The sequence below is a fragment of the Uloborus diversus genome, chromosome 1 (genome assembly GCF_026930045.1).
Source record: "Uloborus diversus isolate 005 chromosome 1, Udiv.v.3.1, whole genome shotgun sequence".
Classification (NCBI taxonomy): domain Eukaryota; kingdom Metazoa; phylum Arthropoda; class Arachnida; order Araneae; family Uloboridae; genus Uloborus; species Uloborus diversus.
Genome location: NC_072731.1, coordinates 188,740,252 through 188,761,619, shown reverse-complemented (window position 1 = coordinate 188,761,619; position 21,368 = coordinate 188,740,252). Strand labels below are relative to the sequence as shown.

General features: G+C 31.5%; 1 protein-coding gene across 1 annotated transcript in view; it reads right to left on the bottom strand.

Moving 5' to 3' along the window:
- Positions 1–307: 307 nt before the first annotated feature.
- Positions 308–21,368, bottom strand: part of LOC129223863 (ras-related protein Rab-34-like) — a 33,472-nt gene continuing 12,411 nt past the window's right edge. The window contains exons 6-10 of the mRNA XM_054858231.1: positions 20,614–20,678; positions 15,629–15,756; positions 10,286–10,376; positions 5,069–5,176; positions 308–1,604 (exon numbers count right to left, since the gene is read on the bottom strand). Coding sequence (XP_054714206.1) covers positions 1,546–1,604; positions 5,069–5,176; positions 10,286–10,376; positions 15,629–15,756; positions 20,614–20,678 — 451 coding nt within the window. The 3' untranslated portion in view covers positions 308–1,545. The remainder of the gene's footprint in view (positions 1,605–5,068; positions 5,177–10,285; positions 10,377–15,628; positions 15,757–20,613; positions 20,679–21,368) is intronic.

Below are 21,368 nucleotides of genomic sequence, written 5' to 3'. Positions count from 1 at the left end.
CATCATAATAAATATATTTTCTCAGCAAAAAAAAAAAATCGTTTGGTGATTTTTCAACTGGGTAAAAATAAAATGCCTCGGGTTTTCTTTTTCCTTTGTTGTCAAAAGTTTTTTTAAAAAAGTATACATTACTAACAATAATAATAATACATAATAAAATGTGTTTTTAAATAAAAATTTTTGCAAAAAAACTAAATCATCTGCACAGTTCTTTCTTTCTGTTGAAAAATAGATAAAATACATAAATTATAACTTTAGAATGAAAAGAAAAGCTAATCATCTCAACAATCATTACTTCACAGTAAAATTCAGGGCTGCAGAGTTGGAGCCAGATTGATTTTAAGGAAAAGGAGTCTCAGTCAAGAGCTGAAACCTTTAAAATTTCAAAAGTCGGAGTCTATCATTTTCCTTCAGAGTTTATTTGTATCCAGGCTGCAGAGTCATATTTGGAGTTGTGGAGTTGGACTGATTTTGGGGTACAGGAGTCTGAGTCAGGGTCAATTCATATAGCCTTAAAATTCTAGGAGTCAGAGTTTGACTCTGCAGCTTTGGTAAGAATATTTTCATTTTGAATTCGTATCATTTTGATTCAGTTATATTTTTCTCTAAGTTGCTTCAATGTTAAGTCGACAAGAGATGGAAATTTTTATTAATTTTTTTCCTATTTCTTGAATCTAAAAATTAAGCACATGTTATGAAATCCGTATAATATTTTTCAGCACCTTTTTCTGTCTGTGTCAATGTTAAAAATGTTTGAATTGTTCAAAAAATACCCTTAAAATAGATTCTTGGAATTCCAATCAAAATATAAAATATGAAAATTATATGTTCTCACCAAGATATTTTGAATTAAAAAAAAAACAGTTTGTTCAAATCATACTATTCATTCAAAAGTTATCAGGAGGGAGACAGAGATCAACAGACAAACACATTTTCCCCATTTCAAAACCCTACTTTCTAATTTCTGGTTCTTCTATATTTATTTAATTTTTTTGTTAATTTTTAAATTTTCATTTTCAGCAACATTTTCAAGATGCATTAGCCTTTTTTTTTTTTTTTTTTTTTTTGTACTAGTTTCTTCTTTGATTAATTTTTACAGGGGAAAGTAGGCCAAAAAAGAATCTTTTTTGATTGTCACAGGGAAAAGGTTAGTTAACTTTCTAGAAAGTATGATCAGTTTTGTTAAATATACATTGTTTTCCCAAAACAACAATGTAGGTCTATTTCATAAGACAAATACAGTCCCAAAAAACCTCTAATACATTAAACTATGAAAAATAAAATATTTAAATAAATAAATGATATTTGAGATCGATAATACATAATAAATGCAAGAAAAATGACAGTAAATGACATGGCCAAGAAAAAACAATGTTTACGATAAACTTTAAACAATATATACTAACAATAATAACACTCTAATACTTCTAACATAGACATGCAAAATAAAGTTTTAAAGTGATATAAAAATATCAATAGAAACTTAAAGATTTTATCACAACAATTTCATGCAAGTGCTTGCATATTAATTCGATGCATGTGCTCCTAAGCACATGCTGAACATTTTCTATTCTTTTTGCCACTAACAGATGGACGACTTATTTCTGGAAGAGAAAACACAAATAAATAAAACATACGGTTAAATTAAAAAAAAAAAGATAAAATTTATTGAAAAACAAAAACAAGTTAAAATATTTTAATATACCAAATTTTAGTATACACTGTTACACTTTTTTTTTTAGTACAAACTACAAAACAAAAACGATTAAGTTCCTAAACAATTAAGTTTTATCATACTTTGTAATAAGTAAAACAAACTGAAAAGATATGTAAATAAATTAATTAATTTGAATTCTGAAATTTTGAATTCAACTTATGTTTTTCGCAATCACGAACTGCGACAGGATTTTACTCATTGGAGTTGTTGTTTCTAGAAACGGCTCCTGTCCCCCCAAGCCTGCCTCTTCTCCTGGGCGGTTACGTGTGCATAGTTGTGTGTGTATGCGTAGACTTGTGTGTATGCACGTAGGCGTGTGTGAGTGTATGTGTCTGAAGTTGTGTGTGTGAGCGTGCGTGTGTGTAGGACATGGACGCCTCCGACCAGGAGAAGCGGATAGCTCAGGACCGGAGGAGCCGCGGCTGCAGAGGATGGTGGACGGTGGTGCTGCAGAGGCTCCTGGTCCAAGCTGAAAAAGGAACCACAACATCAAGGATGGTCGAGTGAGGACAATAAGCACTCGTGATTGCTCAATAAAATCCTAAAGATGGAGTATTCAGAGAAAGAAATTCATTTAACATTGGGTAGAAAAAATAGTGTTGATATCTGAACAAATGCTGAGTTTGTAAAAAACTGAGAGTGTTTGTTGGATAAAGCAACCAAATTTTTGTTGATTGTTTAAGTTTAATAATTGGATTGCTTTTGAGGTCCATGATTTATAAGATTTGGTTACACCAGTCAGCTAGATGCATGAATATGATTCCTTACAAATTTTGCAAAAGGAATCAAATCAGTTTCACAAGTTTTGGATTAGATGAAGTCAGTATGGAGCTTTTATTGGCTAGACTGGGTAGCTAGAGTTGACCAATATCAGAGTACATGGGATATCATGTCAGTAAGCAGTGCTGGATGAACGATTTTTTTGAGTCGGGGCTAATCTTGAAACTGCTGTCCCTACCCACTTTCCCTCAAGTTTTTACATCCAGTTTCAATGAAAAGAACCACAGAAATAAGGTGACTTTGTCAACCCACAGAAGTTGCTGCTTAGGACAAGGGCAAGGACTTGCTCTCCCTAGACCTGGCACTGCAGGTAAGAAGAATTAAAGGTCAAGAAAGTAAGGTCAAGAAATGATTGATAGCCTGATGAGGATCGTATGTTATAAATCTGAAAACATTTCAGTAGAGACATTAAAGAATGTCTGGACACATTGAGAACTAAGTCATCTAACATAATCTATGAATCTCCTATGATGAGCAGAAAGATGCGGAGCACTATCTGTCAGCTGCGTCGGCAGAAAATATTTCTTCAATCAATTTATCTACCAGCTGATAGTGTGAATTTTAATTTTTCCTAATTAGGACCACATCAGAAGAATGAATGAAGATAGGAATTACACAGTTGACAACTAGTAAAATCCTGTGTTTTGACCTACAGGTATCCCTTGTATAACATGGTTAATTAGTTCCATGTAGTTTCAAAACTGTGTTATATGAGACTTTTTTAAATTTTTTTTTTTTTAAACTTTTTTTTTGAAAATAATTAATCATGTACCTATCATAAATCATGTCAATATGTTTTGTATTATATCGAAACCGTGTTGTATGAGATTTTGAAATAATGTGAATGAAGGAGTATGTACCATGTTATATCAAAACCAAGTCTTCAGGTGCAATTTCTATTTATTGCAAAAGCGATCTCTCACAGACAAGTGCGCAATCTTGCGGTCAAGGCTAGACACGCTGTGGCACCAGCAGAGAACTTATAGAAAAAGAACTTTCAGAGAATCAAAAGGAACACTCTAGTGTAGCAGCAAAAATATCTTGTCTGTAATAATTGTTTCATTACGTGCTGTGATTTAATCAGTTCTAGTTATATGTTAGTTAGTGTTAATAGAATAAATTACGTAGTTAATTATCGGAATTAGTGATTTACCACACCATTACATAACTAATATTTGGATTACCAAGTGCTACAGAATGGTTTCAAAGGAGTTTCAAGCGCTGCGGAACAAAAGGAAGTTGGACACAGGAATGAAAAGGTGAGCTTTTGCTTTTCCTTTTGAATTTGAATTTGGTCCAACACTATTATAGCTGAAATTTCAACTCATACAAACAAAAACTGGTACACACAAACAAAAACTGGCAACCAGAAATGTAACGGTCCACTGATCTAAAAATAAGAGTTCTTACAAGCAATGAAGCTTAATTATTTTATGTACCTCAAATTAAAACTATTATGCATAACAAGAAATAACTTTAATCAACTCTCTTTACTAAGAACAAAACGTATTCTATCGGGGGGGGGGGGAATTGAGCTTTCCTACAGCAATAAAGTTTGTCTGAGCAACAACAACAAAACAAAATATAAAATAAAATAAATAGAATTATTCTATTCATTTTATATTTTGTTTCAACTACGTTTTTTTTATTTATCGTTTGCCAAATTTAGCTTATGTTTAATGCTGTTATTTTCTTACAATGCATTGGAAACAAAATAATTTTTATCCGTTTGTTTTTTAAAACACTGATGAGAAAAATAAAGTAGTTAAAAGTTAGTGTTATACGGGAAAACCAAACTTTCGAGCCAAATACAGACAATTGTTTGCATATGTTTCATAAAACAAAGTAAAAACTTATTAGCATTATTATCATACATTTTTTATCAGTGTATTAAACGAAAACGAAATTAAATTTTTTAAAATTCGTGAATTACCGAAACCGTGTAGTGTTAAATTCAAGTTTTGTACAGTGTAATATCAAAACAGTGTTATAATAATCCCAAATTTGGACCGTGTTGTAGAAGTACCAAGTTATACGAAGGACACCTGTATATGTATTCCTATGTCAAGTTTTTTTTTAAATCTAAACAAAATTTATTTGAAAAATAGGTGCACTAATATGCTTTTTGACTTGAGGGCTTTATTTGTAACAACTATAAAACTATTTTGTTCTTTTCCAAGGATTTTGAGTTTTGTCAAGCTCCTGTTGATAACATAATTTGTGTACATATTTTTCTTCAAATATCCCCTCCCCTATTAGCATGCATTGTGTTGAATATTCCAAGCGTAAGCACACAACTTTTGAGTAACTCTATAAGCAATGAATTTAAATTTCTATACTGACACAATTTAAAATTAAAATTGGGAAGGAAAGATGAATAGTTAGAGAATTAGATAAAGATATATCTTTAGATATTTATGGAACATTCTAGGTATTAACCTTTAATCAATAAATGACACACAATCATATTTTTAACATTACTTCATAAAATAAATGTAAAAACAGTAATACACGAATGTATATGTCATTACAGTTAAACCATAAAAAATATTCTAAATTAGTTTCACTTACTAACGAAGCTGTTTGAAACTTTTTCAATTTTATTTTCAGTTTCCTTGGTTATTTCCTGGCTGAAAGTCAAGACGGCAATACGACTTATCAAGGCTTCAACATTTTCACCTGCAAAATATTTTTTTAAAGTTTCATTGATGTGCAAAATACAAAAGAATACTGTGTTTTAAGATTAATTCGGTCAACTATAGGTTTAAAAAAAGCAATGCAATAAGGAGAAATTTTTCAATTAAAATTAAACATTTGTTTTACAGTTACAAGAAAGCAATAGGAAAGTTTTCACCTAAAATAAAACATCCAACTTTAAATCTTAGATATTGCTAAGATAGATACAAAACTCTAAAATTTAGTAATGTACACTGAAAATAAAATACTGATTTTATTTAAACTAATTTTTAAAAATCTCTTTCCTAAATGAGCAATATTTGTTTGATGTCACTGTCACTTCCCATACGTGGCTTTTTCTCTTATATTAATTTTAAAGCCAGGGGTGCCCCAAACTGAAATTTTAGGGAGAAGGGGGGGGGGGATTCTTCATTTTCTGAATGAAATTCTGAGTTTTACCAAATCCTAAAATACAAGCATACACACCATACTATACACACATAACATATAATGAGAAGAAATATCAGGCATCATTAAAACATGACAGGATGGCGACAGGATCTGTGAAAAAAATTTCCTTGACTTTTCCCTGATTAAATTTGCCAAATTTCCCTGATTTAACCTACCAATATTTTTTTCTTTGATCTCCCTGAAAACCATTACATATTAAATAAAGTGCAGTGTTCAAAACGTTTCAAACTGTTAGTAAAAAATATATTTTGAACAGATGCTCCCTTTTTTAGTAAAAATAGTATATTAAATTATCTACAGAGAAATATTATAGGAAATCTAAAACAAATTCGTACTTTACTTCTAGTAACCAGTTAACATAAGAATTCTATGAAATTATTTAAAAGACATATACAGTGGCTCCCAAAAGTGTTCGTACACCTACGACTTTCAATGAAATAGGCCCTTATCCATTGGTTAGAATTAATATTTCGGAATAGGTATTTTATTATAAGATCTATGATCTATTTTTAACAAAACTACATGAAAATTTTTAATAAAACATTAAAATATATCAAAAACCAAAAAGTGGAGGAAATTTTATCTCACAAAAGTCTTCGTACACTTTGAAAAAATGTCAAAAAATTAGTAAATAATCTAATTTTTTACTAAGTTATTATTTAGTAGAATATCATGCAGTAACAACAACAGCTTTTAAACGTCTGGGAATAGATTTCATTGTTTTTTCTTTTTTTGTGCAATTTCAGATTAAGTATTCAGCCGCACTACGAGTCTTACTGTTTCTAGTTCGCTTTTCGTTTCAATGGTGTATTTTCGTAATCTAGCCACCAGATATCTCCAAATATATTCCATTAAGTTTAAATCTGGCGATTGAAGAGATATGTTTAAGCTTAAGGACAAATTTTGAGGCATCAAACGCGAACGTGTGCTTCTTATCGTTATCTGGATAAAAAACAAAGTTGTTTCCGATTACTAAATTTTGGGCTAATAGTTTGAAATTGTTTTTTGAAATATTTAAAGGAACATCATAATTCATTATTTCACCAAAAAATTCCAAATTTCCAAGTCCTTATGCTGAGATGCACCCTCTCACAAGAACACCTTCACCGTCCTGATTAACTGATCCAACTAAGTTCTTAAGATTAAATTCCTCAGTTTTTTCTTCCATTTACAATTATACAACAATTTAACCCAAAATGTTGAACTTATTTTCATTTCTAAATAAGACGTTGTTCCAAAACATTTTGAGCTTATTTATCATTGATTTTACGACGGAAAGCGTAAGCTTACTGTTTTTCGCACGAACAAGAAAATTTCTGCGGGAATAGGTCCCATTTAATACAGCTAATCAGAAACCTTGGCGAACAATTTTAGGTAAAAATTAAACGTAAAATGTTTCATTCAATGCTGCAGAAACTTTTTCAGTTCTGAAATGTGTATTTTTCATGTTTTTTTTAACTGTAAACCTCCGAGCACGCTTTGTTAACTTTGCCAGTTGACCTTTTCTTGCCTTGTTTTCGATCCGATTCTTGTCTTTAAAGCATTTTATCAAGCACTTCACTATAGAATGGTGTAAATTAACCAATTTAGAGACATTTCAAACCAATTTACGGCTACTGTCAGGGGAGAAAATCTAATTTCGAATCATGTTTGTTGTTTTCTACGCATACCTGGCATTTTAAAATAATAAGCAGAATATTAGGGAATACTTACACAAAAAATCAAAGGCAAATGACTTTATAGTATCATTACAATGCAAAAATAATAAAAAAAAACACATATGATAACTTTAATTATGAATTTATTCGAAAATATTTCAGTGTACGATGACTTTTGTGGCGTATCTTTTCTCCGTCTCTTCGTTTTTCGACAAATTTCAAAAATAAAATCTGGCAATATTTTGAAAAAAACTACTGGGTTTTATTCAGAATGGCATAGGAATGGTGTGAAAAAAAATTGGACTTCATATTCGAATTCAGTTTTGCGTTATTTTGGTTTTGCTACAAAATTTCAAGGTGTACGAACACTTTTGGGAGCCACTGTATAATCATGATAAAACTGAAGTTTATATAGAAATAATTTTGTCCTGAATTTTCAAGCAGTTGCTGCAAGAATAACAAGTAATAGTGAAAGTATAGAAGTAATGTAGTTTTACTTACTTAAATAACAGACATATTTAGGTAAAACAAATTGAAACCTTTTAACAACCAGTCATATTGAGCTATTCTCTAATCAAGAACTTTGGTTTTAAAGGAATGAATACAACATTTTATCTACTTAAAAATAATAAAAATATGAACTTATGTACACAACTCAATTTCAAATGATTTCATTTTTTTGTCGAAAAAAATATCTTAGATTACTTTTGTAAGAAACAACATTGAAATGCAAAACATAGTTATTCATTTCAAAATCTACACGTAAAAACTTATGATTTTAACTTGGTTATAAAATAAAAGAATTTTAAAGTCTGAAAAGAAAGCCCTTCGGATAATCTGAGGCAACAGCAAATAATACGATGGCAAAAAACAAAGTTGATTTTCAATCAACATTCAAATTTTAACAATTAAATTAAAAACACCAAGTAATAACTTTTTAGCTTCAATCAGTATTAATATAAAAAACATTCTTTTCTTGAAATTGTGATTACAGTATGCTAATTACATCAAGACTATGAGTAAAGACAAGGGAATTAAGTCATTAATGACGGTTTCCTCTTTGCTTTTACAGTTGTTTATTTTACGTAGCATGGAATGCATGGAAGGAAAAATTAAGCTACGTAAAATAAACAACTTTACACACACAGAAGCAATCTAAGGAAGTTCATCCAGTGGTTTATAAGTTAAGATTCAATACTTTGACTTTGAGGAAAAAAGATTCACAAATATGTAGCAGTGTACACCGAAGAGCCCTTACATTATGACCATCTTCTATCTATAGCAATGAGCTCACCCAGGAGCAGAACCACAGAACGTGCGCGGCTGTTATTGGAGTTTATAAAGCGGGTATGCATTGTCTTTCTAAACATAGTGCGATTGGCGACATAATGGGAAAAGCAGCTGATTTATCAGACTTCGATAAAGGTCAAATGGTTATGGCTTGGCGACTGGGAATATCAATTTCAGAAACAGTGCGCATAGTGGCCTGTTCACATGCAGTTCTTGTGAGCATGTATTAAAAATGGTGCAGGGATGGTAAACTGCAAGTCGCCGGCCAACAGAGTGTCGTCCACGGTGCATTGATTCCAGAGGAGAGTGAAGGTTGCTACGCATTGTTCGCTGTGACCAAAGAGCGACAACACCTGAAATCACCACCAGCTACAATAGAGGTGACGCAGACAGTGTTTCTCAACATACTATGGAGTGTACATTGCTGTGTATAAGCCTACGCAGCCGGAGGCCGAAGCTTATTCCTGCACTAGCGAAACGTCATCGCCAGATGCGGCTACAATGGGCCAAGAAACAACGGAATTGGACACTAGAGAAATGGAAAAAGGTTGCATGGTCCGACGAATTAAGTTTTTTGGTCCATCACCTCGACGAGCGTGTGAGAATACGCCGATTTCCAGAGGAAACCTTGGCTCCCGGATGCACTTTTTTTCTTCACAAAATCATTTTCCTTGAAATTTGGGTTTTTTTCGAAATTCCTTGATATATTTCCCTGAATTATAAAGTTCCCTGATCTGTTACCCCTTTGAATGATTTAAAGCATTTTAAGGAAGAATCTCAATGTTGCAAGACAGTCTCCAAATTTACCAACTCGTCAGTAAAAAAAGGCGTAAGAGGAATTTTTTGGGTGGTCATAGTGACATCCCATTACTTCCATTGGGGCATGGTTGCTTAAAGGTTACTTATAAAGTTTTGATTTTATTCCAGCGTTAATTTATGATTTTATTCCAGCGGAAACATTTTGAGTTTGAAGGTTAAAATATTATTCAGCACTCATATAAATTACTTATTTGGTTAAATTTCATGATTTTCCCCTAGTGTTAAATTCAGAGAACATGTAATATCACCATTGCTCATAAATTTTATAAAACAAATATTTTGAGTTCCTGAAAAGAAATGTTTTTAGAAATAAGAATCTTTAAAATAGTCTTGCTTATAACAATGCCCATGATGATTGTTGTACTTTTTATAAGATTTAAAACTGTCTGCATTTTTGATTGTTACTTGTTCAATTTTAACATTTTACTATCTTTTTAATTTATTAGAGCAAATGTAAACATTTTATTTGATTCTTTCATAGCTTTACTTTTGGCAAGTATATCCAATTTGTTGCTTGTTCTGACTTTCTACTGATTTACAATGTTCCTGGGTACAATTCTCCAAAACCTCTCCCTATTATTTACATAATTTTAAATCAATGCTCATGAATCAAATCTATATGATGGTTGATTTATCATTACATGAACTTATAATTTGATATCCTTTTCTTTCTTTTACAAACTTCTTTTAAAATATTTAAACTTCAGACATATGTTTTGAGTTTATGAAAAAACAAACACAAGGAAAATAAAAGAACAAACATCAAAAGCACAGTTAAAAAAAAATAATAATAATACCTTGAAAATATTTAGCGATGAAAATCATAAGTGACAAGAAATAATACATTTTGATAAATTAACATTAAATTTATCACCTGTTTTAGAAGAGACTGGCCAATACTCAGCACCAATTGCTTTTGCAATTTTCACGGCCTCAATTTCTGTTAGTTTATATGCAGAATTTGCCTGTAAAGTGAATTTTCATATAAATATAACTCAAGGTGCAAGTCAGCACATTTTTATACATTCAGTCTTGAAGAGTTGATACCCCCCCCCCCCCATAAGATCTAGAATAGAATAATGAACTCTCTCAGAACTTAAAACAGATTTCTCATTTGAAATGTCTAACATTTTGCTATACTTACAATTTTAATTATGAATTTGTGCACATAGTACAGAATCAGCACAACATGGCATAGCAGTGTATAAAACAACATAGAAAGTAGAGGACACTCGTCCAGTGACAAGTATTGCCCAGTCACAATAGATTAGAGCAACAAAAAAAAAAGATTTATACATAAAAAATTAAAATCTTTCAAACACCTATAACAAAGGCATTCATTTTCCAACCATCAATGTTTACCCTGTTTATTTCTGCTTGTTACCAGTTTTGGGAATAAGCGACCCTGGGCCTCAAAATAACACTCTCCAACCAATTGAAAAACACTCCAGACCAACCCCTAAGATGACAATTTTTTCTGTCTTTCTGGTTTTACTGAAACAGTGCGCCATTTCTCATTTCCAGAGATGATGAGATAAGCCTTACTTAACTTGTTTGGGTCTAGTTATGAGGAGGAAAAAGTAGAGAGAGAGAGAGGGAGAAAATGCTTGGACAGAAGAGTTTCATGCATGAAAACTTAGATTTAAGCGTTTAAAATTGTTTTAAAACAATGAGCTTCATGCAAATGATTTCAAAATTTCAGTTTGGTAACACTCTTTGAGGCTTATACACACTACATTCTTGTAATTTACTGAACTTGTAATTTGGTTATTTCATGTGCTCAGGGTTCATACTCTATTTGGATGAAAGAATTCCATGACTTTTCCAAGACTTTTTCATGACTTCAATGAAAGTTTTCATGACCTTGTTACACAAAGAGAAGAGCACTATTTAATCTCAAACTTACTAATTTTTGGAAATGAGCATTAACAAAACGTCTACATGAATGCCACAGACTCATTGAAGCACTTACTTGTAATGGAAAAAATATAAGTGTATAATTTAAAAAAATAAACTATTCTTATTTGTCTTCATTATAGAAATTTAAGTAACGTAAAAATGCAGTGAAATGAATATGATGATGCTTAAATATGAAACTTTTTTTTTTTATAAACAGGCAGAATGATATTGAATGCGACAAAGGTTGAATGAGTGAGTCATCACTAAGTTTCAATAAATTTGCTTCAAAAGTTGCCTTTTAGTGTCAACAGAACATATAATCATCCACGTAACTTGACAGTATTTTGGTTCTTTAAAATCAAGCGGCATAGTTTAGTTCCTTAAGTTTCTAAACCAGATCTTTTTTGATTCATTACTGAATGGTTTTTTCAATCTTCTCATTTAAAAGTATACTTGTTTTGTTTACTTATTTGCACATTTTCAAATGCATATAAATTAATAGGTTCAGAAATTCCAGAACAAGTTAGATTCCAGACATTGAGCGTAGCAGTGGGTCGCATAGATTAGTTTTGCGGGCCGTATATTGGGCACTACTCTTTTCGAGTATTAGAATTCCTCTTTTTCTGTATTCTATCGCCTGACTAAAGTTCTTTATTTTCTAAAATCTTCAATAAATTAAGATCAACTCTGATAAATTTAATAATAAAGTTCTTACAAGTGATGGAACCTAACTCGGATGCAATTAAATTGCCTTTTTTGAGTGGGCCTGGCAAAACCAAGAACGTGCAAGTTCGCTACTACAGAATATGAAACATAAGAAGTGTTGAAAATAACAATTTATTCGAAATCAGTGATGTCCAAGCAGAAAAATCACATCTCAAAAAAAGGCAAGCGGTTGCGACAGACGTGGATGCAATGAGATTTTAAAATTCAGATATGATTTTGGGATAGTTCAGTTTTCCACTTTTAATAACTTTTATGTGCTACAGTGTTAAATCACTTAAGATTTCTAATGCTCTTTTAGTTACTGTTGTTACTTTCTCTTTGTCCAGGACATTTTTCCATGACTTGAAATAAATTTCCATGACTTTCGATGAAAATTTCAATTTTCCATGACTTTTCCAGGTCTGAAATTTGCTTATTTTTTTTCCATGACTTTCCAGGATTTCCATGACCCGTACGAACCCTGTGTGCTTGATGTGCCATGTGTCGTTTTTACATTAAATGTTTAATATGCTATGCATTTGCCATTTCAATTTTAAGTCAAATATAAAATTTGTTTTATCCTCATATATATATATTAGCAAGCTCACTGATTGAGTAATGCTCTGATGTCACCATCAATGAACTTTAACAAGAGTTAAGGAAGATAAAATGCAAATGAATAAAGTAACTTGTTATTTATATGAAAAAAATGAACCTAAACGGGAAGTCGAAGAGCCAAAAGATAAATGCAAATGTTGTGAACGACTGAATGAGGGCGCAGGGGCGCCGACTTGCGAAAATTATTGAGGGGGCTGGACGTCACAGTGGGGTGTTCAGGGGGTATGGAATCCCCTCAGGTGAAAGGGGTCTGGAGGACCCTCCCAAGGAAAACTTTAGATTTTTGTACCCTGAAAATGCCATTTTACATATTTTCTCATGAGTGTAATTTGCATTAACCAGCAATATGTGACATCGCATTTTCAAAAGTTGGTATACAAATTTTCTTGTTCATATAGATCATGTTACTTGTCTTGGGACAATTTTCCAGTCGTATTTTGTGGTGAGTTGAGCAGCTGACACATATTGCTTGTGGCTATAAGTCTAAAACCAACTTTTTAAGTCCACTCAACTCCCCCTTTCCCCCCTAATATTTGACCTACGTCACAGCAGTCATTTTAAATCTGGAAAAAGCACATCTAGGTCAACAAAAACATCTTTCAATAAATTAAATGAAGTATTTGACTGACGTCTAGAATTTCATAAACACTAACCCTCAAGCAAGAAACTCCTCCTCAAGTGAAACCTTGGACACTACCTCTAAAAAAAGACATACACAATTATTGGAGGGGCTTGAGCCCCATCAAGCCCCATGGAGTCGGCACTAGTGCGAGGGCGTACCTCTAATAGATACGTACGTGCTTTAAAAACAGTTCAACTATTTCAAGAACCTTTTTCTCGGAAAGAAATGAATCTGCTACCGCAGGAAGAGCAGCTAAAATGGATAGAAACTGCAAATGAAGACATGGAATACATGAAAAAGAGAGATGTACGGGGATTAACAAATTTGCCAAAAAGAAGAGTGAAAATTGATACACAATAGGCATTGAAATTCAAATGAAATGATGCAGGCAAAATTTATGAAAACACAGAATTAAGAATTTACTTTGGATGAAGACATAGAATCAAGAACAATAAACATGTATTAAACAGTATTTTGAGGCATCTGGTTTAGGAAAATTCACATACTACTTAGGTGTTCAAGTAGAACTTGAGATAGAAGCTTCCCATTTAGTCAATAAATAAAAATTGAGCACCTCATAAAATATGGATTTATTGAAGAAAAAGAAGCAAACATTCCAATGAACCCTGAGTTTATAAAAGATGAAGAAAAATCAGAAGAGTGCCATACTCTCTCCCCTTATGTGGGCACCCCTGTTTATCAATGCTGCAAAGCAACAGTCAAGAATGAAAAGATAAGTCAAAGGTCAAACATATTGAAGTTAGATACTGTTTTGTTACAGAACTGTATTAAGAAAGGGCTATAGACATGAAGTACAGTGAATCAGAGAATATAAGATAGTGGACATATAGACAATACCTTTAGAAAACTTAAGTTTCAAATATTTCAAAAGAAAATTATTTCGGATGCAACTGATCAAGAATGAGTGCTAGATTCAAGCCTTTAAATTAATTTAAAACAATTAGCTTCATGTAAATGATTTAAATAGAATAATGTTTTTATAAAAATTACAGATAGACAAAGATATATGAGGCAGTGAGAAGCAAAGGGATGTAAGTGGACAATTTCAAGTTTTAAGTAAAACGTGTATAAAGATAATGTCCTAGGCAGGCTTTCATTGATTTTTTCTTCTAAATCATGCTGCACAACAGCACTTACCAGGGATACTAGTACTATCTCTTGCGCCAAGACAGAGGAGAGGTTCTTCTACTATTTGTACTGGTTACCTCCAAATTTTTGATTTTGCCACTTACATCCCTTTGCTTCTCACTGCCTCATATGTGCTATCTCTATATATTAAAAAAATGAAATGTCAAAGAAATTGTGAAAGGATATCTGTGAAGTTGCTGTGTCCACACAGGGAACCCCATAGCCCTTACAGCCTTGAAATTTTGTACAAAATTACTTCCAGCCCTGAGAATTTTTACCCAAGCTATATTATTTTAAATTCTGAATTAGTTTTTTTGTAACCATTTTTTTAAGCTAAAATTTCACGTAAATTGCCAACAAAAGGGTTAAAAGATTTTCCACATCTGTTATGATTCTATGTCGTTCAGTTTTTTTTTCTGTATCAAGTCAAGCTTGTTCAAATTTTCTCAGTTAATTAGAGCATCAGATATAAGGGTTTCTATTTTAGGGAAAAGTCAAAGGCTCAACTCAACTGAAGCACTTAGCTAAAGAGCAGAAAATATTACTACAGGCCACAAATTTGAAAGCAACTTCTCAAACACACAAAACTGCCATTTTGCAATGCTCTGGAGCCCATTAGCACCTATAGTTGTGCAAGTTGGTACAATCAGTTAATTCAGAACCCAGGGAAAGGGTGCTCTTCAAAGCACATTTTTTTAAATATCTCAATTATGCATATTTCTATCAATCTCTTTTAGCCTTTGGGTCAGAAGGGGATTGTGTTCTAATTATGAGCTTTTGTCTTAAATTTTATTTGCAACGGGAGTGAGAGGTGTATTTTCATTTTGTTCGAAACGGAACTCGCAACACGTTTTTATCCAATTCTTTCTCATAGAGGATTTAAATGTTTGTGAATCAGATAAGATTATAAAGCAATCTTTGGGGTTAGGTGAGTGTCAGCACAAAGGGGCAGAGCCCCAAATATTCTTATAATTTAGTTGAACAATTTTACTTCAAGTTTTTGATATGTGGTATGTCGTTTCTATGTTAAATGTTGAATGTGTTAATTACTTGTCATTTTATTTTCTGATAAAAATGTAAAAAAAATTATATGAGAGTACTACTGAACTCTGCTGAATAACTTAACAAAAATGAGAAAAAGAAAAAAAAGGGGGATTTATAATAAATTTGATAACCCTTTGAGGACACAAAGAGTTTTGAATTAAAAAAAAAAGAAGAACTTACGACAACATCCTTTTTTGTGCCAACAAGAAATAACAGAGGGCTTTCAGTGCATTTCATAGTTCTTTCAAGCCAAGTAGGAATGTTGTATAAAGATGAAATAAGAGAAAAGTCAAAAACTAAAATCACAACTGAAAAGATAATGATAATAATGATTAACATAACAAACCCAATAATGGTGTCAAACATATGTAATATGAACAAAGAAAAACATTTCTTTGTCTTGAAACTATAAGAAGTCCAATGTCATAAGGATTCAAAGAAAAAAAAAAAAAAAAACTTTCATGTACAAAAAAAATTAGGACAAAAAAAAAAAAAAGTCTAGTTTTAATTAACACATAATTCAATACTTCAAAAGTGATGCTAAATTCCAATTTCCTCTTAGATACTTTTGTAAAATTTAAAATCAGTATGTTATTTGTATTCTTTCAAATAAAATGAGTATATAGAAACAAAAAATGTTTTTCTAGACATTTCACATCAGTTATTGAATTTTAAGGATTATTAAGATGTACCCCTTTCCTTTGGAGCTCCTGGTAATAAACTCCAATCAGCACCAGCTCTAACCGAGGTATATCTGTAAACCAACTTTTATTTAAATTCTTGCATTACGTCCAGCAATATAAGAATCAATGTTGCATAACTCCTCTCCTCCCCCTCTTGGCAATGTTTGGATTGACACCGAAACTATGAACGGAATGCACAAGCAGCAAACAGTAGCGGATTTTAGAGGGGGGGGGGGCAGGCCCCTCAAAAGATAAATTAATTTAAATATTTCATTTATTATTTTTAATTGACTTCTTTAACACATTTTCTTTTAGTTATTTAAAAAGAATGCAAAGCACAAGCATATTTTGAACAAAAGCATTTTTGTTTGCAAAAGAAGTAATACTGGAATCAGAAAATAGAGCTGCAAAATACATTTAACTCACTGGTTTTGAACTCAAGGATTCAAGGGAACAAAATATTGCGATTTGCTCATTATTTCTTCTTTGGTAGAATCAATAATTAACAGTTTTTAAAAGTGTGTAGACGTGTCTTGATCCAAGAAACTATTTGTGAAAAAATTAATTTCTTTTTCAGCTTATAAAAAAAATGCAAAATGAAAGAAATCAAATAGTAGTTTCTTTGCTAGAACATGATATTAATGAAAATGGCATGTAGTATCAAAATGTCACCTCAAATGTATCAAGGCATTAAAAACAAATCAGTAACTGCTTTGAAATTCCTAAAGAAATAGTATCTGAATTTTTCAATAAAACTTACTGTCATGACGCTGTGATTTTCTTAATAACATACTATTTTATAATTAAAATATAAATTAATTTATAAAAACTCAAATGAGGTACTGTTAGCCCGGCTTAAACGAATACCCTCGGTTCCAAGAAATGTTATTTGATTAAGTAGGGAAATTTTATTACCCTTTCTTGGTTGACAACTTTTGTCTTAAAATGTAATAATAAATCAATATCTAAGTACAATAGAATCTCGAAAGTCCCAAAAGTTCGAGGTTCTGCTTAATCCGAGGTGCTTCATTGATATTTTTAAAGTATACATTTTGAAGGCAAAAAATTGTTTTAATCTGAAAATTTAAAAATTTTGTTATGTAGAACTTCCCTAACAATATACTATAGGGTAATAAAAATAAATTTAAAGGTTTATGTCATGCACTTGCCAAGTGACATGAAATATTCTTCGACTCTTAGAGATGGATTAAGAAATGCCTTGTAGAGAATAGGAAGTAGGTTGATACAAAAAAAACCTTGAAATTAAAACATTGCTTTGCCCCAAAGGATGAACAAACTGCTCTTTTGGAATATCCGATTGCAATTTAAAACAAAATTGCAAAACTTGATGCTGTACGAGACATACATATGAAATTTTATCCTTCCATTTCTGACGTTTTTGTATTATGTGAGGTACATACGTACGCTCACACACAGCAATAAATGTCACGACAAAACTCATCAAAACTTATTTGAGGACGATCAAAGGGCAGTTTTTGGTTGCCTGCAAGGTCACACACAAGTACATGCAGATATCAAGGAAAAAAACTAATCAAAACTCATTTAGGGTTAAATAAAACACAAATTTATGTTGATATTTCAATGATAAATTTTTAGAGGAGACACTATTTCCTTTTCATAGCGTAAGGAAGTAAACAGCTCATGTCCTTATGTAGTCCAAAGAATTTTTCGGATAATCTGAGTTTTCAGTAATCTGAGGTGGGGCAAGTCCAAATTACCTAGCGGATTTTTGAGATTCTACTGTAATAGAAGAAAAAATGTTTTTGATTAAAAAGCGTTTTAAATAAGCTAAGTAATCAACAAAATAGTGTAATAATTGAATATATATAATACAAGTACGTATGAAAATTATAAATATGCAACTTACAACTTGAGGTGTTCAAACTTTGTTTCAACACCTTTTTTTCAGTTCATATTAATTGGAGAAAGTATAATAGTGGATTCCTTGCTCAAGGTATTTTGAGAACACTTTTTTAACTTCAACTACCGTGTTTTACGTTCTTAATATTTATCAATCTCTTATCGTCTGCAATTTTTATATTTCCTTGTGTTTTTAAATTTAATTATTGACTGTCTGTTGGTAGTGGCAACAATAAAAGAAACTAGATAGAATGGTGGAAATGCTTTGATGGGATATGAATGCTGTTTTTTCCGCCCGTTGTTTGCCGAAAAATACTATCTTAAATTTTTATGTCAAAAATTTGTCTTATTTATTTTTAACATCTTCAAAATTTTTCTTAGCAAAAATATATGTGAAAGCTGATCACCATTATTTGATTAACTAGGGAAATTATTTGATTAAGCAGGGATCTCTAACATTACACCTATGGGGAAACATTCGGTTCCCAGAGATTTTATTCGTATAAGTGAGGTATTCGTTTATCTGTTACCCGATTAATGGGGCTAACTGTATGGGTTTATTTAATAACCTTGCCTTTGTGTTATAATCATTACGACAATGTTCCTAATTAAAGTTCCTAATTTTTATTTTTTGGTTCTCATTTTGTGGAAAAAAAAGAAGAAATTTTGTAATTTTTTTCTTTTTTGTAAAAAAAAAAAGAACTATTTTTTGGCCGTTTTTCTTTCCTATATTTTCTGTGAAAAAAACTCTGTCATATTGTATACAGCAACTTTCTTTAGCTGTCAAAATTCAATCTGAAACCCTTTTGGTCTAAAAGACTTCACTGGGAATGATTTTGAAACAGGAGGTTTTTCTTACTGATGTTTTGCTTTCAGACGAATTGATTTTGCTTAAAAGTGGTAAAAGAATGTTTTTACAAATTAAATTTTGTGAAGCGGCTGCTTTTACAATGTAGAATATATTAAAGAGGCTGCCAAGCGGACCCAATTTGGGTCTGAATCGACCCTTGCTAACCCTAAAAGTTTCATTTTGAATAGCTTTTACTACAATCCTAGGGAGGAAAAAAATTACTCATGGTAAATATTGTGGAATGGACTATACGAAAAGGATGCAACCAAGTTTGCAGAAGCTGTGATACATATACGGATTATATGTTCCCTGAAGGGGCAGAAGAAAGTAAAATGTTCTACAGAGAAGATTAATTCTAAACTGAAATGTATTTTGTAAATGTGGTGTTAAAAAAAAAAGAAAGTTTCTTTGTTAATCAGTTTCAAGCAATTTTTTCTTAAAATATAATTTTTTAAGATTACGAAAATATTGCACAGCACATACTGAAATGAAAATAATCACTTACACTCTCTCTCTTCCATAGAAAAAGAAAATATAATATTTTCCAAGCATCTCCAAATCTAGACCCCTAAAAAATATTCTTAGAATATTCTTGAATCACATTTCTAACTCTCTGTAATTATATTTTGCTTCTGTATAATTTATTCTATTATGCTTTATACATATTTACAGAGCTGCCAACTTTCACCCGGTCAGCACGTCTTTTTGAATTAACATGCTTGCGGCAATCATCACGACCACCATGTTCAACTGAAAAATCGCTATTGTAAATAGTACATCTACCATAACCGGTTTTTAAAGATGAAATAAGGAATGGCCAAGTGCTTTTATATTCTTCACGATATTTTTGGCAGTTTTTCCGTTTTTTTACTGAAGAATCCTAAAACTGCATGAAAACTAAACCGGCAGCACACGTGTAGAGGTTTGATTTTTTGAACTTCCAGTTATATTTTCGTGCAGTTTATGATCTTTTTTCTTTGCGTTCTTGGGATTATAAATTTTAAAAGACAGAAAATCGTAAATTTGTGACCTGCTTTCGTAGCGTCGTAGTTTAAAGCTGTAATTCGTAGAAACAACTTTTTTCTTTGTAGCAGTTCGCAACTCTGCATATTCATGCACTACTTTTTAAGTAAAACTTGATATGTTTTACATATGAGGCAGTGAGAAGCAAAGGTATGTAAGTGGACATTTTATAGTAAAACGTGTTTAAAGATAACGTCCTATTTAGACTTTCTTTGAAATTTTTTTCTAAATCATGCTGTATAACAGGAAGGGGCACCATTTGCTGTATTAATAGCAGGCAGGAGTAGCCCTGGTAGGTGGTACCAGTACTATCTCATGCCTCGCCCCCTAGGCAGAGGAGAAGTTCACCAACCATTTGTACTAGTTGTTTCCAAATTTTTAATTTTGCCACTTACATCCATTTGCTTTTCACTGTCTCATATCATTTGTTTATTTAGTTTTAGATTCTTTTACACAAATTCTGGTACGCAAAATACTAATTCTAAATGAGAGACAAATGTATAACTTAATACCTTTCTGCTGAGAATTAAAATAATCAGTTACCCAACGCTATGATTGTGCTTCATAACGTTGGATAAATGATTATTTTAAATGTATAACTTCCCAAAACTGAATTTTGTACTACTTTTTTTAACCTTATTTACATTCAAACAATTTTCTGCATTAAAAATATATAAAATACCAACTCCGGAAGTTTAAAAATGTTCAATAATGTAAATATAAGCTACCTTTAGCGCCTCTGTAATATGATGAAGCAATGCATTTAAATTTCTCTTGACCAGCAGTGTCCCACCTAAACACAAATTTTATTATGTATAAAGTAAAGCAATTCACATTAAATAACTTTAAAACCTACATAAATAGTATCTTAAAGACAGTTGACTAATAAAAAACTCATTTGACATTTAAATATTATAAAAATCTATGCAACATAAGACTTCCCTTAAAAAATAAAAATAAAATGGGGGGTACTGCTACTCCAAGGTGAAGTTTACAAGTGGTGTCCTATTAATAAAAATAATTTAAAACCTCAAACATACTCTCCATGTAACACTGCAATTACAACTGCAAAAAAAAAAAAAAAAAAAAGAAAGAAAGAAAGAAAAAGAAGATTTAAATTTGACATTTTCTTTTTTTACACTTGAAATCTAAAAAAAAAAAAAATAATAATTTTACAAACTATAGTGAGCCATAAAAAAACTGAATACCAGCTGCAGCTGTCTCAAGAACCATTATTTGCTTATCATCCAGAGCTGAAGATTAACATCCCAAAATACAATCTAAAACAGCAAAAATTAAGTAGCATTTCCTTCATAAATTCTTTAAAACTTTTGAAGGTTGAAAACTACTGAATTTTTCTTCGGATCTTTTGTATTTGTATTTAAAATTGAAATCTTACAGAGGGAAAAAGATAGGGAAAGGGTGAAGGTTATTACAGGGCTCCAAATCAAGAATTTTTTCAGTGGTAAAATCCTAAAAATGA